This window comes from Mobula hypostoma, chromosome 8, assembly GCF_963921235.1.
Source record: "Mobula hypostoma chromosome 8, sMobHyp1.1, whole genome shotgun sequence".
NCBI classification, from domain to species: Eukaryota; Metazoa; Chordata; class Chondrichthyes; order Myliobatiformes; family Myliobatidae; genus Mobula; species Mobula hypostoma.
This window is the reverse complement of record NC_086104.1, coordinates 127,752,984-127,774,017: the sequence shown is the minus strand read 5'-3', so window position 1 is coordinate 127,774,017 and position 21,034 is coordinate 127,752,984. Positions and strand designations below refer to the sequence as shown.

Genomic DNA, 21,034 nt, shown 5'->3' with positions numbered 1-21,034 from the left:
GTTCCTGACCGATCTCTCAAAGCATTTCATCACAACAGATCCGAATCACTGAGGCAGCTCTCCCTGTTCTTCCTGGCCACTGATTGTTGCCCTTTTGAAGCAGTGAGTTATTGAAGACGTCCTTGAACACTCCTGCCAGTTAGTTAGCACAGGCTTTCAGTGCCCTACTGGGTACACCATCAGGGCCTGGAGTCTTGCGAGGGCTCACCTTTATGAAAGATGTTCTGACATCGGCCTTTGAAGCAGGGATTACCGGGTCACCAGATACTGCAGGCTAATTTTATTCTCCTTTTCAAAGTGTGTATAAATGGCGTTTAGCTCATCTGGGAGTAAAGTATCACAGCCATTCACATTTCACCTTGTAGGAAGAAACAGCCTGCAGACCATGCCAGAGTTGAAGAGTAACTGAGTCCATCTCTAACTTCAATGGGAAATGTGTTTTTACTCTGAAAATAGCCTCCTGTAGGTTGTACCCGGATTTCTTGTATAATTGTGGATCACTGATCTAGACCCAGCCCTCAGCAGACTACAGATCTCCTGGTTCATCCACAGCTTCTGGTTTAGGTGTGTCTGGTCTGTCCTTGAAGGCACACACTCATCCATACAGGTCTTGATGCCATTGGTGACAACTGTGGCATATTCATTCGGATCTGAAGACGAATCCCTAAATACTGTCCAGTCCACCAACTCAAAGCAGTCCTCCCTTGGCCATACCTTCTTGGTCCTCTCAACTGGTGCTGTGGTCTTTAGTCTCTGCCTATGTGCCGGGAGCAGAAGTACAGCCAGGTGATCAGACTTTTCAAAGTGTGGGTGTAGGATGGTTCAGTGAGCGTTCTTGATGGTTGTATAACAGTGGCTCCTCTGGTTTCACGTGCAATATGCTGGTGGGAGTTGTTCAGAGGCTTCTTCAGGCTGGCCTGGTTGAAATCATTCTGCAGTTTTAGAGAAGGCATCAGTGTTGTTCATCCGCTAACAATCCTCCTCTCCTTGATCCTTGCTGTGAATCAGCTATTCACTTGGAAACACAGGAGATGCCGGACCTTGGAGCAGCAAACAGTCTTCTGGAGGAGATCCCGAGGGGGTCGGGCGACACCCGAAGGAACTATCGACGATCCAGGGTCTTGACCTGAAACATCGACAATTACTCTTCCCCACCCCAGCAGATCTGTGTTGCAGCAGTGATGGCGTTAATGTCTCAGGTTCAACCCCGACCTCTGGACCGTCGGTGCAGAGTGTGCATGTTCTCCCTGTGACCACCTGGGTTTCCCTTGGGTGCTCCGGCTTCTTCCCACATTCTGAAGATGTGTCGGTCAGGAGGTTAAGTCACCCCGAAAGTGATCGCAGAGAAAGATCGGCTTTATTTGTCACAGACGTGGCTTTGTGGAGAAGCCACAGAGGGGTAGCAGATGGTCGCCTCTCTGACTGGAGGCCTGTGACTAGTGGTGTGCTGTAGGGTTCGGTGCTGGGTCTGTTGCTGTTTGGCATCTATATCAATGATCTGGATGATGATGTAGTTAACTGGATCAGCAAATTTGCAGATGACACCAAGATTTGGGTGTCGTGGACAGCGAGGAAGGTCACCATGGCTTGCAGCAGGATCTGGACCAGCTGGAAAAATGGGCTGAGAAATGGCAGGTGGAATTTAATGCACTTCTGTAGGACCATCCAGGGCAGGTCTTACACTGTGAACGGTAGGGCACTGAGGAGTGTGGCAGACCAAAGGGATCTGGGAACACAGGTCCATAATTCATTGAAATTGGTGTCACAGGTTGATAGGGTTGTAAAGAAAGTGTTTGACACACTGGCCTTCATACATCAAAGTACTGAGTAAAGGAGGCGTGATGTTATGTTGAAGACATCGGTGATGCCTAATTTGCAGTATTGTGTGCAGTTTGGTCACCTACCTACAGGAGAGATGTAAATAAGATTGAAAGAATACAGAGAAAATAAGGAAAGATTGAATAGGTTAGGACTTTATTCCTTGGAATGCAAAAGATTGAGAGGAGATTTGAAAGAGGTATACAGAATTATGAGGGGTATAGATAGAGTTCCACTGAAGTTGGGTGGGACTACAACTAGAGGTCATGGGTTAAGGACGAAAGGTGAAAAGTTTAAGGGGATCACGAGAGGAAACTTCTACACTCAGAGGGTTGTGAGAGTGTGGAAAGAACTGCTCGCACAAGTGGTGCATACGATTTCGATTTCAATCTTTAAGTGAAGTTTGGATAGGTACATGGATGGTAGGGGTATGGTCCTGGTGCAGGTCGATGGGAGTAGGCAGTTTAAATTGTCTGGCATCGACTAGATGGGCCAAAGGGCCTGTTTCTGTGCTGTACTTCTCTATGACTCCATGAATTGAAACATCAAAACAAACTTTCTTAGAAGTCTGTGAAAATTTGGCATGTCATCTAAAACTTTGACAAAATTCTTTAGATGTGTGGTGGAGAGAGAGTATATTTATTGGTTACATCACGGCTTGGTATAGAAACTCCAATGTCCCTGTACGGAACAGCCTACAAAAAGTAGTGGATGTGGCCCAGTCCATCATGGATAGAGCCCTCCCCTCTATTAAGAACACCTACATGGACCACTGTTTCACGAAAGCAGCACCCATCATCAAGGACCTCCGCCATCTAGGCCATGCTGTCTTGTCACCGTTGCCATCGGGAAGGAAGTAGAGGAGCCTCAGGACCCACACCACCAGGTTCAAGAACAGTTACTACCCCCCAGCCATCAGGCTCTTGAACCGGAGGGGGCAACTTCACTCACCCCATCACTGAACTGGACTCAATTTCAAAGACTTCATCTCAAGTTCTCGATATTTATTGCTCATTTTTATTACTGTCAGTTCATTTTTCCTCTCTTTCTTTTTGCATTTTCACAGTTTGCTGTCTGCCTATTGGGTGCGATCTTTCACTGATTCTATCGTGTTCCTTTTATTTACTGCGATTGCTCATGAGAAAAATCTTCTCAGGGTTGTATATGGTGACACGCATGTACTTTGATAATGAAGTTACTTTGAACATACAGTGAAATGTATCATTTGCGTCAACGACCAATATGGACCGAGGATGTGCCCCAGCAGAGCGTGCCCAGAACTTCCTAATTCTTTGGACTGTGGGAGGAAACTGAAGCACCTGGAGGAAACCCACGCGGTCACGGTGAGAGAGTACAAACTCCTTACAAGCAGCACTGGAACTGAATCACACCCCTGGCTCAGTAATGGCATTACCCTAACCGCTACACTACTGCGCCACCCCTTTAAAAAAGCTTAAGAGAAGTATTATGGATTTGGTTGAATGAACTGGCTGCATTATAACCCATATGGGAACACCTTTGAGTGGAAATTCCTGCAAAAGGTAGTGGATTTCGCCCAGTACATCACGGGTAAAACCCTCCCAACCATTGAGCACATCTACATGAAACACTGCCATAGGAAAGCAGCCTCCATCATCAAAGATCTTCACCACCCAGACCATGACCTTTGCTCACTGCTGCCATCAGCATAAGGTACAAGAGCCTCAGGACTTGCAATATCAGGTTAAAGAACAGTTATTACCCCTCAATCATCAGGCTCTTGAACAAAAGGGAATAACTACTTCTGGCGTTCACACCACTGATGGTCTCACTTTAAGGACTCTATCATATTATTTCACGCTCAGCATTTATTGCTATTTTTATATTTGCATTTTCACAGTTTGTTGCTCATTGATCCTGTTTACAGTTACTGTTCTATAAGTTTGTTAAGTATGCCCGCAGGAAAAAGAATCCCAGGGTTGTATGCGGTGAGATGTATGTACTCTGATAATAAATTTTGCTTAGAACTTTGGATAATGTACAGCTAATCTGGGGTGGAACAGTTCAGTTCTGAGGAGACTGGACCTGGTCTCCCTGGAGCAGAGGAGGTTAAGAGGGATCTATGATTGAGGTGTATAAAATTATGAGGGTCAGAGACAGGGAGATAGCAGGAAAATTTACCCCGGTATCAGAGGTACATAAAACCAGAGGAGATGGACTTAAGCTAAGAGGGGAAAAGAGACAGAGGAAATATATTTGAGACAGAGGGGATATATTTCACCCAGAGGTCAGGGAGTACCTGGAACACATTGCCTCAGAGTGCAGTGGAAACAGAGTCACTGACAGTGCTTGAATCGCCTGGGTACGGAGGGCTATGGACCACGTGCAGGGGGATGGGATTAATGTTGGTCAGCATGCAGGAGCTGTCCTGAATGACCAGTTCCCACGGTGTACAATTCAACGGTGCAGAATTGCTCCACCAAATGGGAGACGCGAGATTACGTGGGCCCCATGCTTAAACAGGTAAACAGGTTTACATTTCAGGTAAACAAGCAAAAGACCTGCGGCCAGCTGAATGGGAGATAAGGTGGCCGGTAACTACAACACTTCTTTTCTGAGCTGCTGTGGGATGCAGTTAAAGGCATGGAAACAAACCTTTTGGCTAAGCTCAACCATGTAGGCCAAATTATCTACCTGAGCTGGTCCCTTTATGTGTGTTTGGTCTTCTTCCCATCTGCATACCTGTCCAAATGACCTTAAACATCATTTCAAATTCCTGGGTGTCAACGTCTCTGGCAATCTATCCTGAGACCAACATATTGATGCAATTAAGAAGAAGGCGTGCCTGCAGCTATATTTTATTAGGAGCTTGAGGTGATTTGGTATGTCACCAAAGACTCTAGTAGACTTCTACAGATATACAGCGGAGAGCGTTCTGACTGGCTGCATCACCGTCCGGTATGGCAGTGCCAGCGCCCTGGACTGGAAAAAGCTGCCGAGGCTCGTAAACTCAGCCTGCAACGTTATGGGGACCAGCCTTCCGACCACGGAGGGCATCTTCAAAAGGCAGTGCCTCAGGAAAACAGCATCCATCACGAGGGTCCTCACCATCCTGGGCATGCTGCCTTCTCATTGCTACCATCAGGGAGGAGGCATAGGAGCCCAAAGACACACACTTAACTTTTTAAGAATAGCTTCTTCCCCTCCACCAACGGATTTCTGAACAGACAATGAACCTGTGAGCACTGTAGCATGATGTTTCCTCTCTTTTTGCATTACTTATTTAATATTAACATGCATTTCTTTTTGTAATTTATAGTACATTTTATATATTGCACAGTATTGATGTTTCCATACAAATTTAATGACATATGACAATGATAATAATCCTGATTCTGAATGGTATGAATCTCTACCACTTCCTCTGGCCTCTCGGTCCATGTACCTGCCCACCAGACTGTCATAACGACACACTATGCTTGCTTCAGGACCAGCGGGCATGCGTGTTCCCCAGTACTCACTGATCCCAAAAGCCATCTGCTCGCTGTACTTCTCCAAGTCGATTTGAATGCTGACGCGGAAGAAGTCCAACTTGGCCTTCAGCTGCTGGCACAGGGACATCATGGTGGTCTTCATCTTGGACAGAGTGCTGTTGCATCGCAGCAGGCTCATCCTGGAGAGGGACAAGAGTGAGGCACCGAATTCTGGTTAAAGAGATAAATAGATTCCTCGTTCTCGCTGCAGACCCCGTGTGCGCAGTACCAGACCCGCCCAGGGGGTGGCAGCATTATGCAGGGAACCAGCACATTAACTGGTTCATCTCATTGGTTTGCAATCCCCTACATCTCCTACTCTCCCTCCCACCCTCCAGTCCACCTCCTAATCCCCTCCCTCCACTCCCCTCCTAATCCCCCTCCCTCCACTCCTCCTCCTAATCCCCTCCCTCCACTCCACCTCCTAATCCCCCTCCCTCCACTCCACCTCCTAATCCTCTCCCTCCACTCCACCTCCTAATCCCCCTCCCTCCACTCCTCCTCCTAATCCCCTCACTCCACACCTCCTAATCCCCCTCTCTCCCTCCACTCCACCTCATAATCCCCCCTCCCTCCACTCCACCTCATAATCCCCCTCCCTCCTCTTCCACTCTACCTCCCACTCCCACCCTCCATTCCACCTCCTAATCCCCTCCCTCCACTCCACCTCCTATCCCCCCCACTCCTCCTCCTAATCCCCTCGCTCCACTCCTCCTAATCCCCCTCCCTCCTCCTCCACTCTACCTCCTATTCCCCCCTCCCTCCACTCCACCTCCTAATCCCCCCTCTCTCCCTCCACTCCACCTCCTAATCCCCCTCCCTCCTCCACTCTACCTCCTACTCCCACCCTCCACTCCACCTCCTACTCCCTCCCTCCACTCCACCTCCTACTCTCTCCTCCACCTCCTACTCCCTCCCTCCACCTATCCCCTCCTCCATCCCTCCACTCCACCTCTTATTCCCCCCCTCCATCCACTCCTATTACCCCCTCTCTCCTTCCATTCCACCTCCTACTCCTCCATCCAATCCATAACTCACCCAATTTACCCAACTGCTGGTCCCTCCACTCAATTCCACTACCTCCCCCTCCTCCATCCCCTTGCTATATCACCTTCAAACACACTCCCTCCTTCCCACATCCTCCTCCTCCACCCTCCTTCCTCGCTACCTCCCCTCCATCTCCTCCCTCCCTCCACTACCTCCTGCACCATCCCTCCACCGACTCCTTCCTCCTCATCTCACCCAACTTTCCCCTGACCACTAATCCCTCCACTTCCCCCTCCATGCCCTCGCCATCTCACCAACTTACCCCTGACCACTAATCCCTCCACTTCCCCCTCCATCCCCTCGCCATCTCACCAACTTACCCCTGTCCTTCCACCACTTCTTCCCTCCCTCTGCTCCCCATCTCGCCATCGCTGCCTCCCCTCTTGCCCTCCACATCTCACTGACTTACCCTTGATCACAAATCCCTCCACCTTCCCCCCTCCTCCTCCCCACCACCTCCTAGCACCAGTCCTGCCTCGCCACGTTCCCCCTCGCCCCTGGGTGTGGACACTCACATGGCAGCCCTCTGTCCCTGCTGGAGCCGGACGCAGTTCTCCTTCATGTTGCGGATCAGGTCCCAGCTCTGCCCCCAGGCTCGCCGCAGCTGCACGTAGGGCAGCATCCTCTTCGGGTCCTGTACTGTGAACGAGGGCGGAGTGGACGTTCCATCTGCTCAGGCACTGACTGACACTCGATGACAGGGCGCCCACCCCCATAACACCACCTGCCCTCTCCACCCCACAGCCCTCCTACAGGGTGCCCACCCCCATAAGACCACCCCCCAACCCCCCCAACCTGCTCTGGAAGCTCCGAACCCCAAAGCCCACAAACACAGATCCTCCCTGTACCCCCAACCACTCCCCCCACTCTGCATAAATAAACCCTGGCCTCCGCCCCACCCCCAGGGCCTTCTCACCCACTCAACCCCCTTCCCATAACCTCGACCACCACCCCACCCCTCCCCATTACCCCCACTCCCTGCCCACATCCCAGTGCCTTCTCCTCGCTCCCTGAGGGGAGGGAATCTCCTTCAGTTTCATCAGGCCCACCACCCACTCCAGGCTCTTACGAATGAAGCTGACGGCATCTGGCTGCTTGGGGACCAGGACGGGCCCGTCGTAGGTGCTGGTGCTCTTGTCGAAGAGATAAATGATGGTCGGCTCCGCCTTCTTCCCTTCGCACGGCTGCAGGGGACGGGCATGACAAACAGCAGATTGTAGCTACGGGTGTTCTTCGACCTTTGCCCTTGACCCCCACCCTCCTTCACATACTCTCCGACCCCTGCCCCCTGACCCCCACCCTCTGACTTCCCACCTTCCTTCACATACTCTCCGACCTCTGCCCCCAACCCTCCGGACCGTGCCCACCGACCCCCCCACCCTCCCTCACATACTCTCCGACCCCTGCTCCCTGACCCCCACCCTCTCAACCGTGCCTGCCGACCTCCCACCCTCCTTCACATACTCTCCGACCCCTGCCCCCTGACCTCCACCCTCTGACCTCCCACACTCCTTCACATACTCTCCGACCCCTGCCCCCGACCTACACCCTCTGACCTCCCACCGACCTCCCACACTCCTTCACATACTCTCCGACCCTTGCCCCCGACCCCACCCTCCCGATTCCCTGCCTTCCGATCCCCGCCCTCCAAGCGAGTCACCCAAAATCTCATCCTCCTGTCCGTGTCCTCACACAACATGGAACAGCACAGCACAAGAACAGACACTTAACACAACTTTTTGAGTTAAACTAAACCCACAAGACCCAAATCCCCCTCCAATTCCCTGCATGTATGCGCCTAAATGTGTCTTACGCACCCTAGTCATACCTGCCTCTGGCACCAGCCCCGACTGCTCATCCCAGGCACCCACCACTCTGTATGAAAAAAAACTACCCCACACATTCCCTTTACACTTCTCCCTCTCATCTTAAATGCATGTCCTCTACAGTTTGACATCTCGCCTCTCGGAAGAAAAATATTGACTGTCTACTCTATCTCTGCCTCCCACAATCTTATCAATTCCTATCAAGTCTCCCCTCAGCCCACAGAAACTACCCAAATTTGTCCAGCCACTCCCTGTAGCTGATAGTCTCAAATCTCAGAGCTTCCTCATCCCGTTAGGGAAGGACAGAACGACTCCAGGTGTGGTCTAAGCAAAGGCATCTGCAGCTGCAACTTTTAAACTCAGTGCCCCGACCGGTGAAGGCAAGTCGGATGCTTTCTTTGATACCCTGCCCACGTGTTATGATTGCCATACTGTGGGGTCAGTACTGTATGTGGAAATGACCCCATCCCTGTGGTAACCCAACCTTGACCTCCCCCCCCCCCGGGAATCATACCCTATTGTCTGGCATACACTGGATCACAGGTTTCCGGGGGTCTATGGCAGTACCCGTCTCCAACAGCAGCTCCTGGTTGTAGGCCGGAATGTTGGCCGTGTCTTCGATCCATTGCTGTAGGCACTGAAGGCTGGCCTCGGGAGTGACTGGGTAGGTGTGGACAACTCCCGATTTCATGTCCAGGACCTGCACGTACTAGAGAAACCGGGAACACAAGGGTCAGGGAGAGTGGAAACATTCAGGGGGACAGGACAGCACACGCTTGAGGGGTTCAATCCCCACGCATGTCTGTAAGAGGTCTGCACCTTCCCCTGTGAGCACATGGGTCTTCTCCGGGTGCTCCGGTTTCCACAGACGGGCGGGTGAGGATCGGTAGGTTGTGGGCATGCGATGTTGGCAGCGGAAGCACTTATGGGCTGCCCTCAGCACAGCCTCTTTGGAATGTGGGAGTGAACAGGAGCAACCGGAGGTCATGAGGAGGACGTACGTCAGCACTGGGAACTGAACCTTGACTGATGATTGATCGGTCATTGATGCAAACGACACAATTCACTGTATGAAATGTACATGTGAAAAATGAAGCTAATCTCTCTAACAAAGCTAACTTCTAAACTCCTTAGTACTTCTAACCCATCCAAGAGTTCCTTGTTACAATATCCTTTGTCACACAAGGCTCCCAAACCTTATCTTCTTAAACCCATCATCCCTGCTGGGGCACAGAGGCCCTCTGTCTTTCACTGAAAGATGCTGATCCTAAAGACTCGACCACTGGACTTATTGTAAGACACAGTTAACAAGGAAATCTTGGATGGGTTAGAAGTACTAAGGAGTTTAGAAGTTAGCTTTGTTAGAGAGATTAGCTTCGTTTTTCACGTGTACATTTCATACAGTGAATTGTGTCATTTGCATCAATGATCGACCGATCGATCACCAGTCAGGATAAGGATTTACTGCCGACTGCTGCTTCCAATCTACAGCTCTCAGCTCTGGCCAAACTCTGTTGCAACCTAGCACCGTTACTTACTGATTTACAGTATGGAGCATTTCCCTTTCAGCCCTTCCAGCCGCGCCCAGCGACCCCGGCCTAATCACGGGGCAATTCACAACTGGACTGTGGGAGGAAACCCGAGCGCCCGGAGGAAACCCACGCGGTCACGGGGAGAACACACAAACTCCTGGCAGGCAGCGGCGGGCGTTGAACCTGGGTCGCCTGTACTGTAAAGCGTTGTGCTGACCACTACCCCTGTTCCCAAGGACCTGTTTTACCGTCTCTTTCCTCAGAGTGTTCTCCCACTGAAACGTCAATTGCCTGGCCAGGCTCATTTCCCCAGGACAGCATACTGCATCTAACAGAATCTGCCCCATCCAAGCCCCTGGGGCTGATTCCCAGTCAATAAAGTCACCCACTACAACAACCCTGTTGTTTTAAAAACAGATGAGAATAACGATTAGATGTGTCCTGTGTACGATGAAGCATACAGCACAGTGAAATGCATTATGTCAACAGCTAGCACAGTCCAAGGATGCGCTGGGGGCAGCCGGCAAGTGTCAACCTGCTTCCACGCCAACACAGAATGCCCACAGTTTACTGAACCTAACGCGTGTCTCCGGAATGTGGGAGGAAACTGGAGCACCCGGAGGAAATCCAAACTCCTGACAGACAGTGGTGGGAATTGGACCCCACTCACTGGCACGGTAAAGCGTTACGATAACTGTAGCATTGCCGTGTTGCCCGGACACCGCTCTCTGATCTGCCCGCACGCCCGCTCCTCTGGAACACTAACAAAGGGAAATAGAAGCTGCAAAATGCAGACAGTACTGGCAGAGGAGAGCTCTGAGTTGACCACTGAAAGACCGAGACAGAGTGCACGTGGAGAGGGTGTTTCCAGTTGTGGAAGAGCTTCGCAGCAGAGGGCACCTCCTCAGGGTAGAAGGGTGTCCCTTTAGAACAGAGATAAGGAGGAATTTCTTTAGCCAGAGGGCAGTGATCTGTGGAATTCATTGCCATAGATAGTTGTGGTGACCAAGTCATTGATCTATTTAAAACAGAGGCTGATAGGATCTTGATTGAGAGGGAAAAATTAATTGGCCATGAACAAATGGCAGAGCAGATTTGAAAAGGCTGAATGGTCTAAGCAACACTCACAACACGCTGGAGGAACTCAGCAGGTCGGGCAGCATCCGGGGAAGTGATCAGTCAACGTTTCGGGCCGGAACCCTTCATCAGGACTGAAGAGGGAAGGGGCAGAGGCCCTGTAAAGAAGGTGGGGGGAGGGTGGGAAGGAGAAGGCTGGTAGGTTCCAGGTGAAAAACCAGTAAGGGGAAAGATAAAGGGGTGGAGGAGGGGAAGCAGGGAGACGATAGGCAGGAAAGGTGAAGAAGGAATAGGGAAAACACAATGGGTAGCAGAAGGAGGCGGAACCATGAGGGAGGTGATAGGCAGCTGGGGGAGGGGGCAGAGTGACATAGGGATAGGGGAAGGGAGGGGGTGGAAATTACTGGAAGTTGGAGAATTCTATGTTCATACAAAGGGGCTGGAGACTACCCGGACAGTATATGAGGTGTTGTTCCTCCAACCTGAGTTTAGCCTCATCATGGCAGTAGAGGAGGCCATGTATGGACATATCTGAATGGGAATGGGAAGCAGAGTTGAAGTGGGTGGCTACCGGGAGATCCTGTCTGTTGTGGCGGACGGAGCAGAGGTGCTCGATGAAGCGATCCCCCAATCTGCGTCGGGTTTCACCGATGTAGAGGAGGCCGCACCGGGAGCACCGGATGCAATAGATGAACGGCCTAAGTTGCCTCACGGCCCTTATGGACTGAACACAGCGTGATCACCCAGTCAGGCCTGGTTTCCCCAGTGTCGGGGGGACCACAGTGTGAGCATGAGACGAGTGATTCCCCACCCCCAATTCCAGTCCCCAGTCCAAGCCCCCGCCCACTCCCCTTCTCACTGACCTTCTTGTTCAGAATGTCGTCCAGCGCCTTGAAGCAACCGTTCGGCCCGTGGACAGGGTCGGTGCCCCTCTCCTTTGGGTTCCACGTCAGCATCAGTTGCAGCCACCGCTCCATGGGACCCACCAGCTCACTGCGGGAGAGAAGGGAGCAGTGTCAGGGTCGGGGCTTTGTCTGCCGGACTGACCCGGCCACGGACTGACTCACCCACACAGCCGTGCCCAGCTTACCCACGCACCCAGCGCCTGACCATCCCGCTCACCCCAGGACAGGAAGAAGACGACACACACACAAAAGGCACACACTACCAACAGACCCTGTAGTTCACAGACAAAACGCTGTCGGAACCCAGCATCGCTGCAGGGGAATAAGCAGTTCATGTTTCTGGTCAGGACTGAAAAGGAAGAGGACAGAAGCCAGGATAAGGAGGTGGGCAGAGAGGAAGGAGTACATGGCGGCAGCTGGTAGCCGATGCCAGGTGAGAGGGGATGAAGGTAGAAGCTGGGAGGTGATAGGTAAAAGAAAGAATCTGACAGCAAAGGAGAGTGGACCGTGGGAGAAAGGGAAGGAAGAGGAGGAGGAGATGAGCTGGTGAGCAGATGAGCAGGGGTGAGAGAAAATCCAGAAAGTGGAATGGAAAAATATGCTGCCATGTCCCCATCCCACCTTCCAAAGACACATGGATTCGGGTTAGTAAGATGTAGCCTGGCTGGGCTGGCACCAGAAGCACAGCCACATTCGAGAGCCGCCGTCAGCACGTTGTTGGTTGCTGATGCAGGCGATGCATTCCACTGCATGCTTCAGTGTACATGCGACAATTAAGGCCAATCTTCCCCAATCTGAGTGGCTCAGGTTGGGTTACGCAATGAGGTGCTAGTGAGGCACATGGGAGCTGAGTCCCCTGAGGCCCAGGAGAGCAGGCGGAATTAACTCAGGTGGTGTCTGCACTCAAGCCCCCAACGTAACCCCGAGGCAGGCCCAGGAGGGCCAGCGCATCACCCCCAGGCCCCCAACGTAACCCCGAGGCAGGCCCAGGAGGGCCAGCGCATCGCCCCCAGGCCCCCAACGTAACCCTGAGGCAGGCCCAGGAGGGCCAGCGCATCGCCCCCAGGTTCCCAACGTAACCCCGAGGCAGGCCCAGGAGGGCCAGCGCATCGCCCCCAGGCCCCCAACATAACCCCGAGGCAGGCCCAGGAGGGCCAGCACATCGCCCCCAGGCCCCCAACGTAACCCCAAGGCAGGCCCAGGAGGGCCAGCACATCGCCCCCAAGCCCCCAACGTAACCCCGAGGCAGGCCCAGGAGGGCCAGCACATGCCCCCAGGCCCCCAACGTAACCCCGAGGCAGGCCCAGGAGGGCCAGCACATCGCCCCCACCTGTTCAGGTTGTTGGGTTGAGGGAGTTGGCTTGAAAACTTCACTTCCATGTTCATGTCTTCGGCCACCATGATGTCCCGATCGCCCTTGTGTTTCACCTTGCTGTGCCTGGGCAGCAAACAGAACGAGGGTGAGGAGTGGTCAGACAGGGTGAGGAACGAGGGTGAGGAGTGGTCGGACAGGGCGAGGAACGAAGGTGAGGATTGGTCAGACAGGGTGAGGAACGAGGGTGAGGAGTGGACAGACAGGGTGAGGAACGAGGGTGAGGAGTGGTCGGACAGGATGAGGAGTGGGTCAGACAGGGTGAGGAACGAGGGTGAGGAGTGGTCAAACAGAACGAGGAGTGGGTCAGACAGGGTGAGGAACGAGAGTGAGGAGTGGGTCAGACAGGGTGAGGAAAGAGGGTGAGGAGTGGTCGGACAGGGTGAGGAACGAGAGTGAGGAGTGGGTCAGACAGGGTGAGGAAAGAGGGTGAGGAGTGGTCAGACAGAATAAGGAGTGGGTCAGACAGGGTGAGGAATGAGGATGAGGAGTGGGTCAGACAGGGTGAGGAACGAGGGTGAGGAGTGGTCAGACAGGGTGAGGAACGAGGGTGAGGAGTGGACAGACAGGGTGAGGAGTGGGTCAGACAGGGTGAGGAAAGAGGGTGAGGAGTGGTCGGACAGAATAAGGAGTGGGTCAGACAGGGTGAGGAATGAGGTTGAGGAGTGGACAGACAGGGTGAGGAACGAGGGTGAGGAGTGGTTAGACAGGGTGAGGAATGGAGGTGACGAAGGTGTGGAACGAGGCTGAGGAGTGGTCAGACAGAATAAGGAGTGGGTCAGACAGGGTGAGGAATGAGGGTGAGGAGTGGGTCAGACAGGGTGAGGAACGAGGGTGAGGAGTGGTCGGACAGGATGAGGAGTGGGTCAGACAGGGTGAGGAACGAGGGTGAGGAGTGGACAAACAGGGTGAGGAACGAGGGTGAGGAGTGGTTGGACAGGGTGAGGAATGGAGGTGACGAGGGTGTGGAACGAGGCTGAGGAGTGGTCAGACAGAATAAGGAGTGGGTCAGACAGGGTGAGGAATGAGGGTGAGGAGTGGGTCAGACAGGGTGAGGAACGAGGGTGAGGAGTGGTCGGACAGGATGAGGAGTGGGTCAGACAGGGTGAGGAACGAGGGTGAGGAGTGGACAAACAGGGTGAGGAATGAGGGTGAGGAGTGGTTGGACAGGATGAGGAGTGGGTCAGACAGGGAGTGGAACGAGGGTGAGGAGTGGTTAGACAGAGTGAGGAACGAGGGTGAAGAGTGGTCGGACAGGGTGAGGAACGAGGGTGAGGAGTGGTTAGACAGAGTGAGGAACGAGGGTGAGGAGTGGACAGACAGGGTGAGGAACGAGGGTGAAGAGTGGTCGGACAGGGTGAGGAACGAGGGTGAGGAGTGGTCAGACAGGGTGAGGAACGAGGGTGAGGAGTGGTCAGACAGAGTGAGGAACGAGGGTGAAGAGTGGTCGGACAGGGTGAGGAACGAGGGTGAGGAGTGGTTAGACAGGGTGAGGAATGGAGGTGACGAGGGTGTGGAACGAGGCTGAGGAGTGGTCAGACAGGGTGAGGGGGCTGAGAAATGAGGATAAGGAGTGGTCGGTCACAGACAAGCTGCTGCCAAAACTCTGGAGCACAAACACACTCAGCTGCCCCAATTCACACAGATGGACACACGAGGAATTCTGCAGATGCTGGAATTTCAAGCAACGCACATCAAAGTTGCTGGTGAACGCAGCAGGCCAGGCAGCATCTCGAGGAAGAGGTGCAGTGGACGTTTCAGGCTGAGACCCTTCGTCAGGACACAACTTCGATGTGCGTCACACAGATGGACATCACTTGGCAACGGCTTGACATCCAGCAATAGCCTGGTGACAGCTTAGCGCCTGGCAATAGCCCAGTGCCCAGCAACATCCTAGCCACAGCTCAAAGCCTGGCATAAAAGCCTTTCAGTCCATCGAGTCTATGCTGTCCATCAACCACCAATTTATACCGATCCTACATGAACCTTTATTCACCTCACCAACTCCCTCAGATTCTTGCACACACAGGCACGACTGCTTGGTCTTCACCCTCAGATCTTCAAGACCCCTGAAACACCATGGTCCGCATCCCAAAACCTTCTCCATCCCTGGACACCTTGGTTCCCACCCTCAGACCTTCCCCACTGTGGTTCACACCTCAAGACCTTCACCCCAGGACAGCTTTGCCTGTGCAGACCTTCCCCACCTCAGGGCACCTTGGTCCCCACCCCCGGCCCTTTGCACTTACCAGGCCACGGGCTGCCAGTTAGGAAGGAAGGGCCGGAATCCGGTGATGCACTCGAAGGCCAGCGTCCCCAGGCTCCAGTAGTCCACCGTCACCGTGTACTTCTTCTGTTCCAGGAGCTCTGGTGCCTGCAATTGGTCAGTGCAACCTTCCAGCGTCATCAAAAGCAAGCCAAACAAGATTTCCCTTTCTGGCATTGAATGCTCCATCAGACCCTAAACCCTCCCCCTCACCCCACCACCTCATCCCCAACACGCAACAAGAAACATGGCGGCAACACACAGAATGCTGGCGGTACCCAGCGAGTCCGACAGCATCTGGGAAGGGAAATAACAGTTGGCATGATACAGGTCTCGACCCAAAGCAACGACTGTCTATTCCCCCTCCGCAGAAGCCCTCTCACCTGCTGAGTTCCTCCAGCATTTTGTGTGTGGTTGCTGGAGAATCTCGTGTCACAACAAATCTGAAACTTTACACACTACACTAACACAGGTCATTCAGCCCATCTGGTGTATGCTTTGCGTGTCTCCTCAAGTTTCCTTACATTGCAGAAAGCTATTCAGCCCATTGAGTCTCTGCCAGCTCTTTCAGCATTCTCATTCCGACACGGATTTTTCCTTGTAACGTTCTGCCCACATTCCCATCAACTCTCACTACACTCTATGCCTCAGCTACTCACCAGGGGCAATTTACAGCAGCCAATTTATCCACTGACTCACATATCATTGGAAAGAGGATAAAAACTGAAGAGAAGTGAGAAGTGATTCACTTTGGAAGGTTGAACGTAGAACCATAGAACATTACAGCACAGAAACAGGCCTTTTGGCCCTTCTTGGCTGTGCCGAACCATTTTTCTGCCTAGTCCCACTGACCTGCATCTGGACCATATTCCTCTATACACCTCTCATCCATGTACCTGTCCAAGTTTTTCTTAAATGTTAAAAGTGAGCCTGCATTTACCACTTCATCTGGCAGCTCATTCCACACTCCCACCACTCTCTGTGTGAAGAAGCCCCCCCCCCAATGTTCCCTTTAAACTTTTCCCCCTTCACCCTTAACCCATGTCCTCTGTTTTTTCTCTCCCCTAGCCTCAGTGGATAAAGCCTGCTTGCATTCACTCTATCTATACCCAACATAATTTTATATACCTCTATCAAACCTCCCCTTATTCTTCTACGCTCTGGGGAATAAAGTCCTGACCTATTCAACCTTTCTCTGTAACTGAGTTTCTCAAGTTCCGGCAACATCCTTGTAAACCTTCTCTGCACTCTTTCAACCTTATTAATATCCTTCCTGTAATTTGGTGACCAAAACTGTTCACAATACTCTGAAGGGTGAATAGCAGGGTTCTTAGCACGGTGGAGGAACAGAAGGACCTTGGGAGTCCATATCTAAAGATCCCTCAAAATTGCCGCACAAGTTGATAAGGGTGGTTAAGTATGGTGCCTTCATTAGTTGGAGAACTGAATCTAAGAGCCGCAAGGTAACCTTGCAGCTCTATGCAACCTGGTTAGACCACACTTGGAGAACTGTGTTCAGTTCCCGTCACCTCATTATAGGAAGGGTGTGGAAGCTTTAGAGAGGGTGCAGAGATTTACCAAGATGTTGCTTGGATCAGAGAGCATGTCTTACGAGGAAAGGTTGAGTGAGCTAGGGCTTTTCTCTTTGAAAGGAAAGAGGACAAAAGATGTATGTGATTATAAGATATATAGGTTGAGTAGATGTCCAGAGACTTTTTCCCAGGATGGCAATGGATAAGATGAGAGGGCATGGAGGAAAATGTGTGGGGAGGGAATCTCAGAGGTAGCTTTTTACACAGAGTAGGTGCGTGGAATGTGCTGCCAGGAGTGGTGGCAGGGGCAGATACATTAGGTACGTGGCTGAAAGAAAAATGGAGGGCTATGTGGGTGGGAAGGGTTAGATTGGTCTTTCAGTAGGCTAAAAGGTCAACACAGCACCATGGGCTGAAGGGCTTGTACTGTTCTATGCTCACTGATTTTCACAAATCAGCAAAATGTTTTCTTCGCAGAAAAATTATTTGGGTTGGCATTAAGCAGCTCAGAACCGACGCCTCCTGTTCAAAGCTGAAAACAGCAATAGAAAGGGAGCCTTACCAGGTACTGTAATGTTCCAACGAAGGACGTGCACAGGCTGTTCTGATCTAGCTCTTTGGCATAACCCAGATCGATAATTTTGTGCATTAACTGGCGTGGAAATGAAACAAAGGAATTATTTCCAACTCACAAAGAAGTGATCAAGAGGTTGTGTTAAATACCAGCTGTTGGCTCACCACTGGAAGAGGTACAGAGAGAATTGAGTATACATGACTACAGAAAAGGAATGCCATATATTTATAGAAATTATTTAGCGCAGTTGACTCTACACACTAATTACACTCTAGAGGCCAGTTTATTAGGTACCTTCCTGTCAGCTTGAACCAGTCTGGCCATTTCTCCTCATTAATATGGTTTTTTCACCCACAGAACTGCCACTCACTGGATTTTTAAAAAAAAATACATTCTCTGTAAACTGTAGAGAATGTTGTGTGAGAAAATCCCAGGAGATCAGCAGTTTCTGACATACTCCAACCACCCCATCTGGCATCAACAATCATTCTGAGTTCGAAGTCACATAGATTGCATTCCTTCCCCAATTTGATGTTTGGTCTGAACAACAACGGAACCTCGTGACCATGTCTGCATGCTTTAATGCACTGAGTTGCTGCCACATGATTGGCTGATTAGACATTTATGTCGACGACGTGCACAGCTGACCACTGTGTGTGGAGCATTTGTTGTGTGGCTAGTCTTGGTATTGGTTTATGTGGCAAAAAACTTTTATCTTCCACACTGTTTATACAGATCAAACCCTTAAACAGTACGTTAAGGGCAGGTCTGGGGCAGTAGAGGGAGGTAGAAGGCTGAATTGCAAAGGGCTTTGATCAAATGTGCATTAGTGTCAGGAAATGCCTGAAAGAACAGAGGCAAAAGACAAAGGAACATTTGAGTCTTAAGTTTGTGAAACTTTCGATAAGGATTTGGCACTAGAGGTTGGACTAAAGGATCAGCAGAGTTTAATGGGGATGTGCAACATCCAGCCAATGATTGTCAGAGATTATTGGAAGGCCCAGTGGAAGATTTTATTTATGACTTCACCCTTGGCAACCATGCGCTGAAGGAAGCAGATCTTGCTGTTCTGTCAACGACGCCCACCAAATGATAAGACAAAAACATCAGTTCTGGGAGATAAAGACAAGAAATATAAACCCAGCATCTTCCAAAAAAAATTCAGCAAAGTCACACAACACTTCCCGACCACACAGAACATTTTGCCCAGGAGCCTATGGTTTAACCCACTGCCCGCTGGCTGCCAGTGTTAGGAAAGTGAGAGAAGGCATGGTTTAGCATGTCTATTCTCTTGCCGTTCCATTACAGGAAGGATGAGGAGGCCTTGAAGAGGGTGCAGAAGAGGTTCACCAGGCTGCTGCCTGGATTAGAGAGTATGAGGGCCAAAATACTACTTATCTTGCTAACTGCTTTGTATTTCTATTTAACCTTGTAATATATGCTCATGGATTAGATCAAAGATTAGCTTTATTTGTCACATGTGCATCAAAACGTGCAGCTTGCGGCAACGGCCAACACGGTCAGAGGATGTGCTGGGGGGGGTAGCCCGCAAATGTTGCCGTGCTTCTGGCCCTAACGTAGCCTGCCCACACCCAAATGCACATCCCTGGAACGTGGGAGGAAAACAGAGCACCCGCAGGAAACCTACACGGCCACAGGGAGAGCATAACCACCGGTGCGGTAAACCATTCTGCCAACTACTATGCTACTGTGCTGAAGGCTGAATGATTTAATTGGTAGCAAACAGAACATCTTCTTTTAGACTTGGTGTCCCCATGAAAGAAAAACAGGAAGTAGCAAAGTAGTTAGACGGTAAAATGGAGAGTGGTTAGAGTCAGAGTCACTGAGAAGTACAGCACAGAAACAGACCCTTCAGCCCATCTAGTCTGAGCCGAACCCATTTAAACTGCAGACTCCCATCAACCCGCACTGGGACCATAGCCCTTCGTACCCTTACCATCCATGTACCTATCCAAACTTCTCTTAAACGTTGAAATCGAGCTTGCGTGGCCCACTTGTGCTGGCAGCTTGTCCGCACTCGGACAACCCTCTGAGTGAAGATGCTTCCTCTCAGGTTCCCCTTAAACTTTTCACCTTTCATCCGGAAGCCACGACGTCTGGTTGTCATCCCACCCAATCTCATGGAAAAAAAGCCTGCTTGCATTTACCCTATCTATACCCCTCATAATTTTGTACACCTCCATCAAATCTCCTCTCAATCTTTTACATTCTAAGGAATAAAGTCCTAACCTGTTCAATCTTTCCTTATAACTCAGGTCCTCCAGACCCGGCAACATCCTTGTAAATTTTCTCTTCTGCGCTCTTTCAATCTTTCCTGTAGGTAAGTGACCAAAACTGCACATAATACTCCAAATTAGGCCTCACCAACACCTTATACAACTTCAACACAACATCCCATCTCCTGTACTCAATACGTTGATTTATATTGGCACCAATGTGCCATAAGATTTCTTTATGGCCCTGTCTACCTGTGACACCACTTTCAATGAATTATGTGCCTGTATTCCCAGATGCCTTTGTTCTACCACACTCCTCAGTGCCCTTCCTGCTTGCCCTATGTTGGGTAACTGTTCATGGTGTACAGTGTTAGAGTGAGTTTTTGGGTAGATTTACACTTAAATGACTCTGGCCACCAGTCTTCTGTTTGACAAAGTTCTGTGGACTGAGTTCACAACAATGCATTTCCTAGAAGCTGTGAATATCGGAATACTAACCAGACGCTGCGGATTGAAGTGTGAAGTTTACAGGTAGTTTTGAAGACAGCCTTATCCATGCTTTATAAATATTAATTGTCCTCTATGTTAGCACGTAAAATACCAAATAAATGTATTGTGGATTTGACTTGCACTCCTAAAGGCTGTAAGTACCAACCCAGACATGTTGGCGTCAGGAGGAAAGGATGAAGTCAGAAGGTGTGATGTTTTGTATGTAGCTTCAAAAGGAAGCATTGTCTATAACTTTGTAAGTAGCGATTGCCTTTTGTGTTTATCGAGCCCACATTGGGCTAGCAGACCTATCCACCGAAAGCGTCTCTGAATGTATGATGCCTGCTGTACTTTGTTGTGTCAAATAAAGAAGCTGCTTTGTATCTACCAGTAACTCTGTCTCTCCAGTGATTTCATCCACACCACAACATACAGCATGGAGACAGATGTGGCATCATCCAGTACCTTTCTTAATTCACTCTGTTGCAGGAGATGGGGCATGCAAATTGTGAATGGATCTCCAATCAATTTGTAGCTGTCTCAGCCACTCACAACCCCACATTACTGGCCCTCTTGTTTTTACCACTTACAAGTTCAATGTGGCGTCATTCCCACAGGAGTTATCTTTTCTCCAGTATAAGTTCTTAGCTGGATATCTGCAGGCTTCAGTTTATTATCTTTGAAATGGAATCCAAACTCAATTTGGGAATGTCTGAAACAGCTGAGCCAGTGTCCAACTCCATTTTAATTAATTTGCCTTTCACTACCCGTGCAAGCCTCTTGTTGGTTTTCACACTGTAAATCTCAAGGCTACTCAGATTTTACATCAACAGCACGCAGACTCGTG

The 21,034-nt window shown here is 50.8% G+C and overlaps 1 protein-coding gene across 1 annotated transcript in view; it reads right to left on the bottom strand.

Moving 5' to 3' along the window:
• Positions 1-21,034, bottom strand: part of ikbkb (inhibitor of nuclear factor kappa B kinase subunit beta) — a 154,057-nt gene that overhangs the window by 22,642 nt on the left and 110,381 nt on the right. The window contains exons 7-14 of the mRNA XM_063056763.1: positions 17,450-17,539; positions 15,339-15,463; positions 13,048-13,155; positions 11,676-11,805; positions 8,718-8,912; positions 7,447-7,561; positions 6,893-7,016; positions 5,319-5,470 (exon numbers count right to left, since the gene is read on the bottom strand). Of these exons, the coding sequence (XP_062912833.1) occupies positions 5,319-5,470; positions 6,893-7,016; positions 7,447-7,561; positions 8,718-8,912; positions 11,676-11,805; positions 13,048-13,155; positions 15,339-15,463; positions 17,450-17,539 (1,039 nt within the window). The remainder of the gene's footprint in view (positions 1-5,318; positions 5,471-6,892; positions 7,017-7,446; positions 7,562-8,717; positions 8,913-11,675; positions 11,806-13,047; positions 13,156-15,338; positions 15,464-17,449; positions 17,540-21,034) is intronic.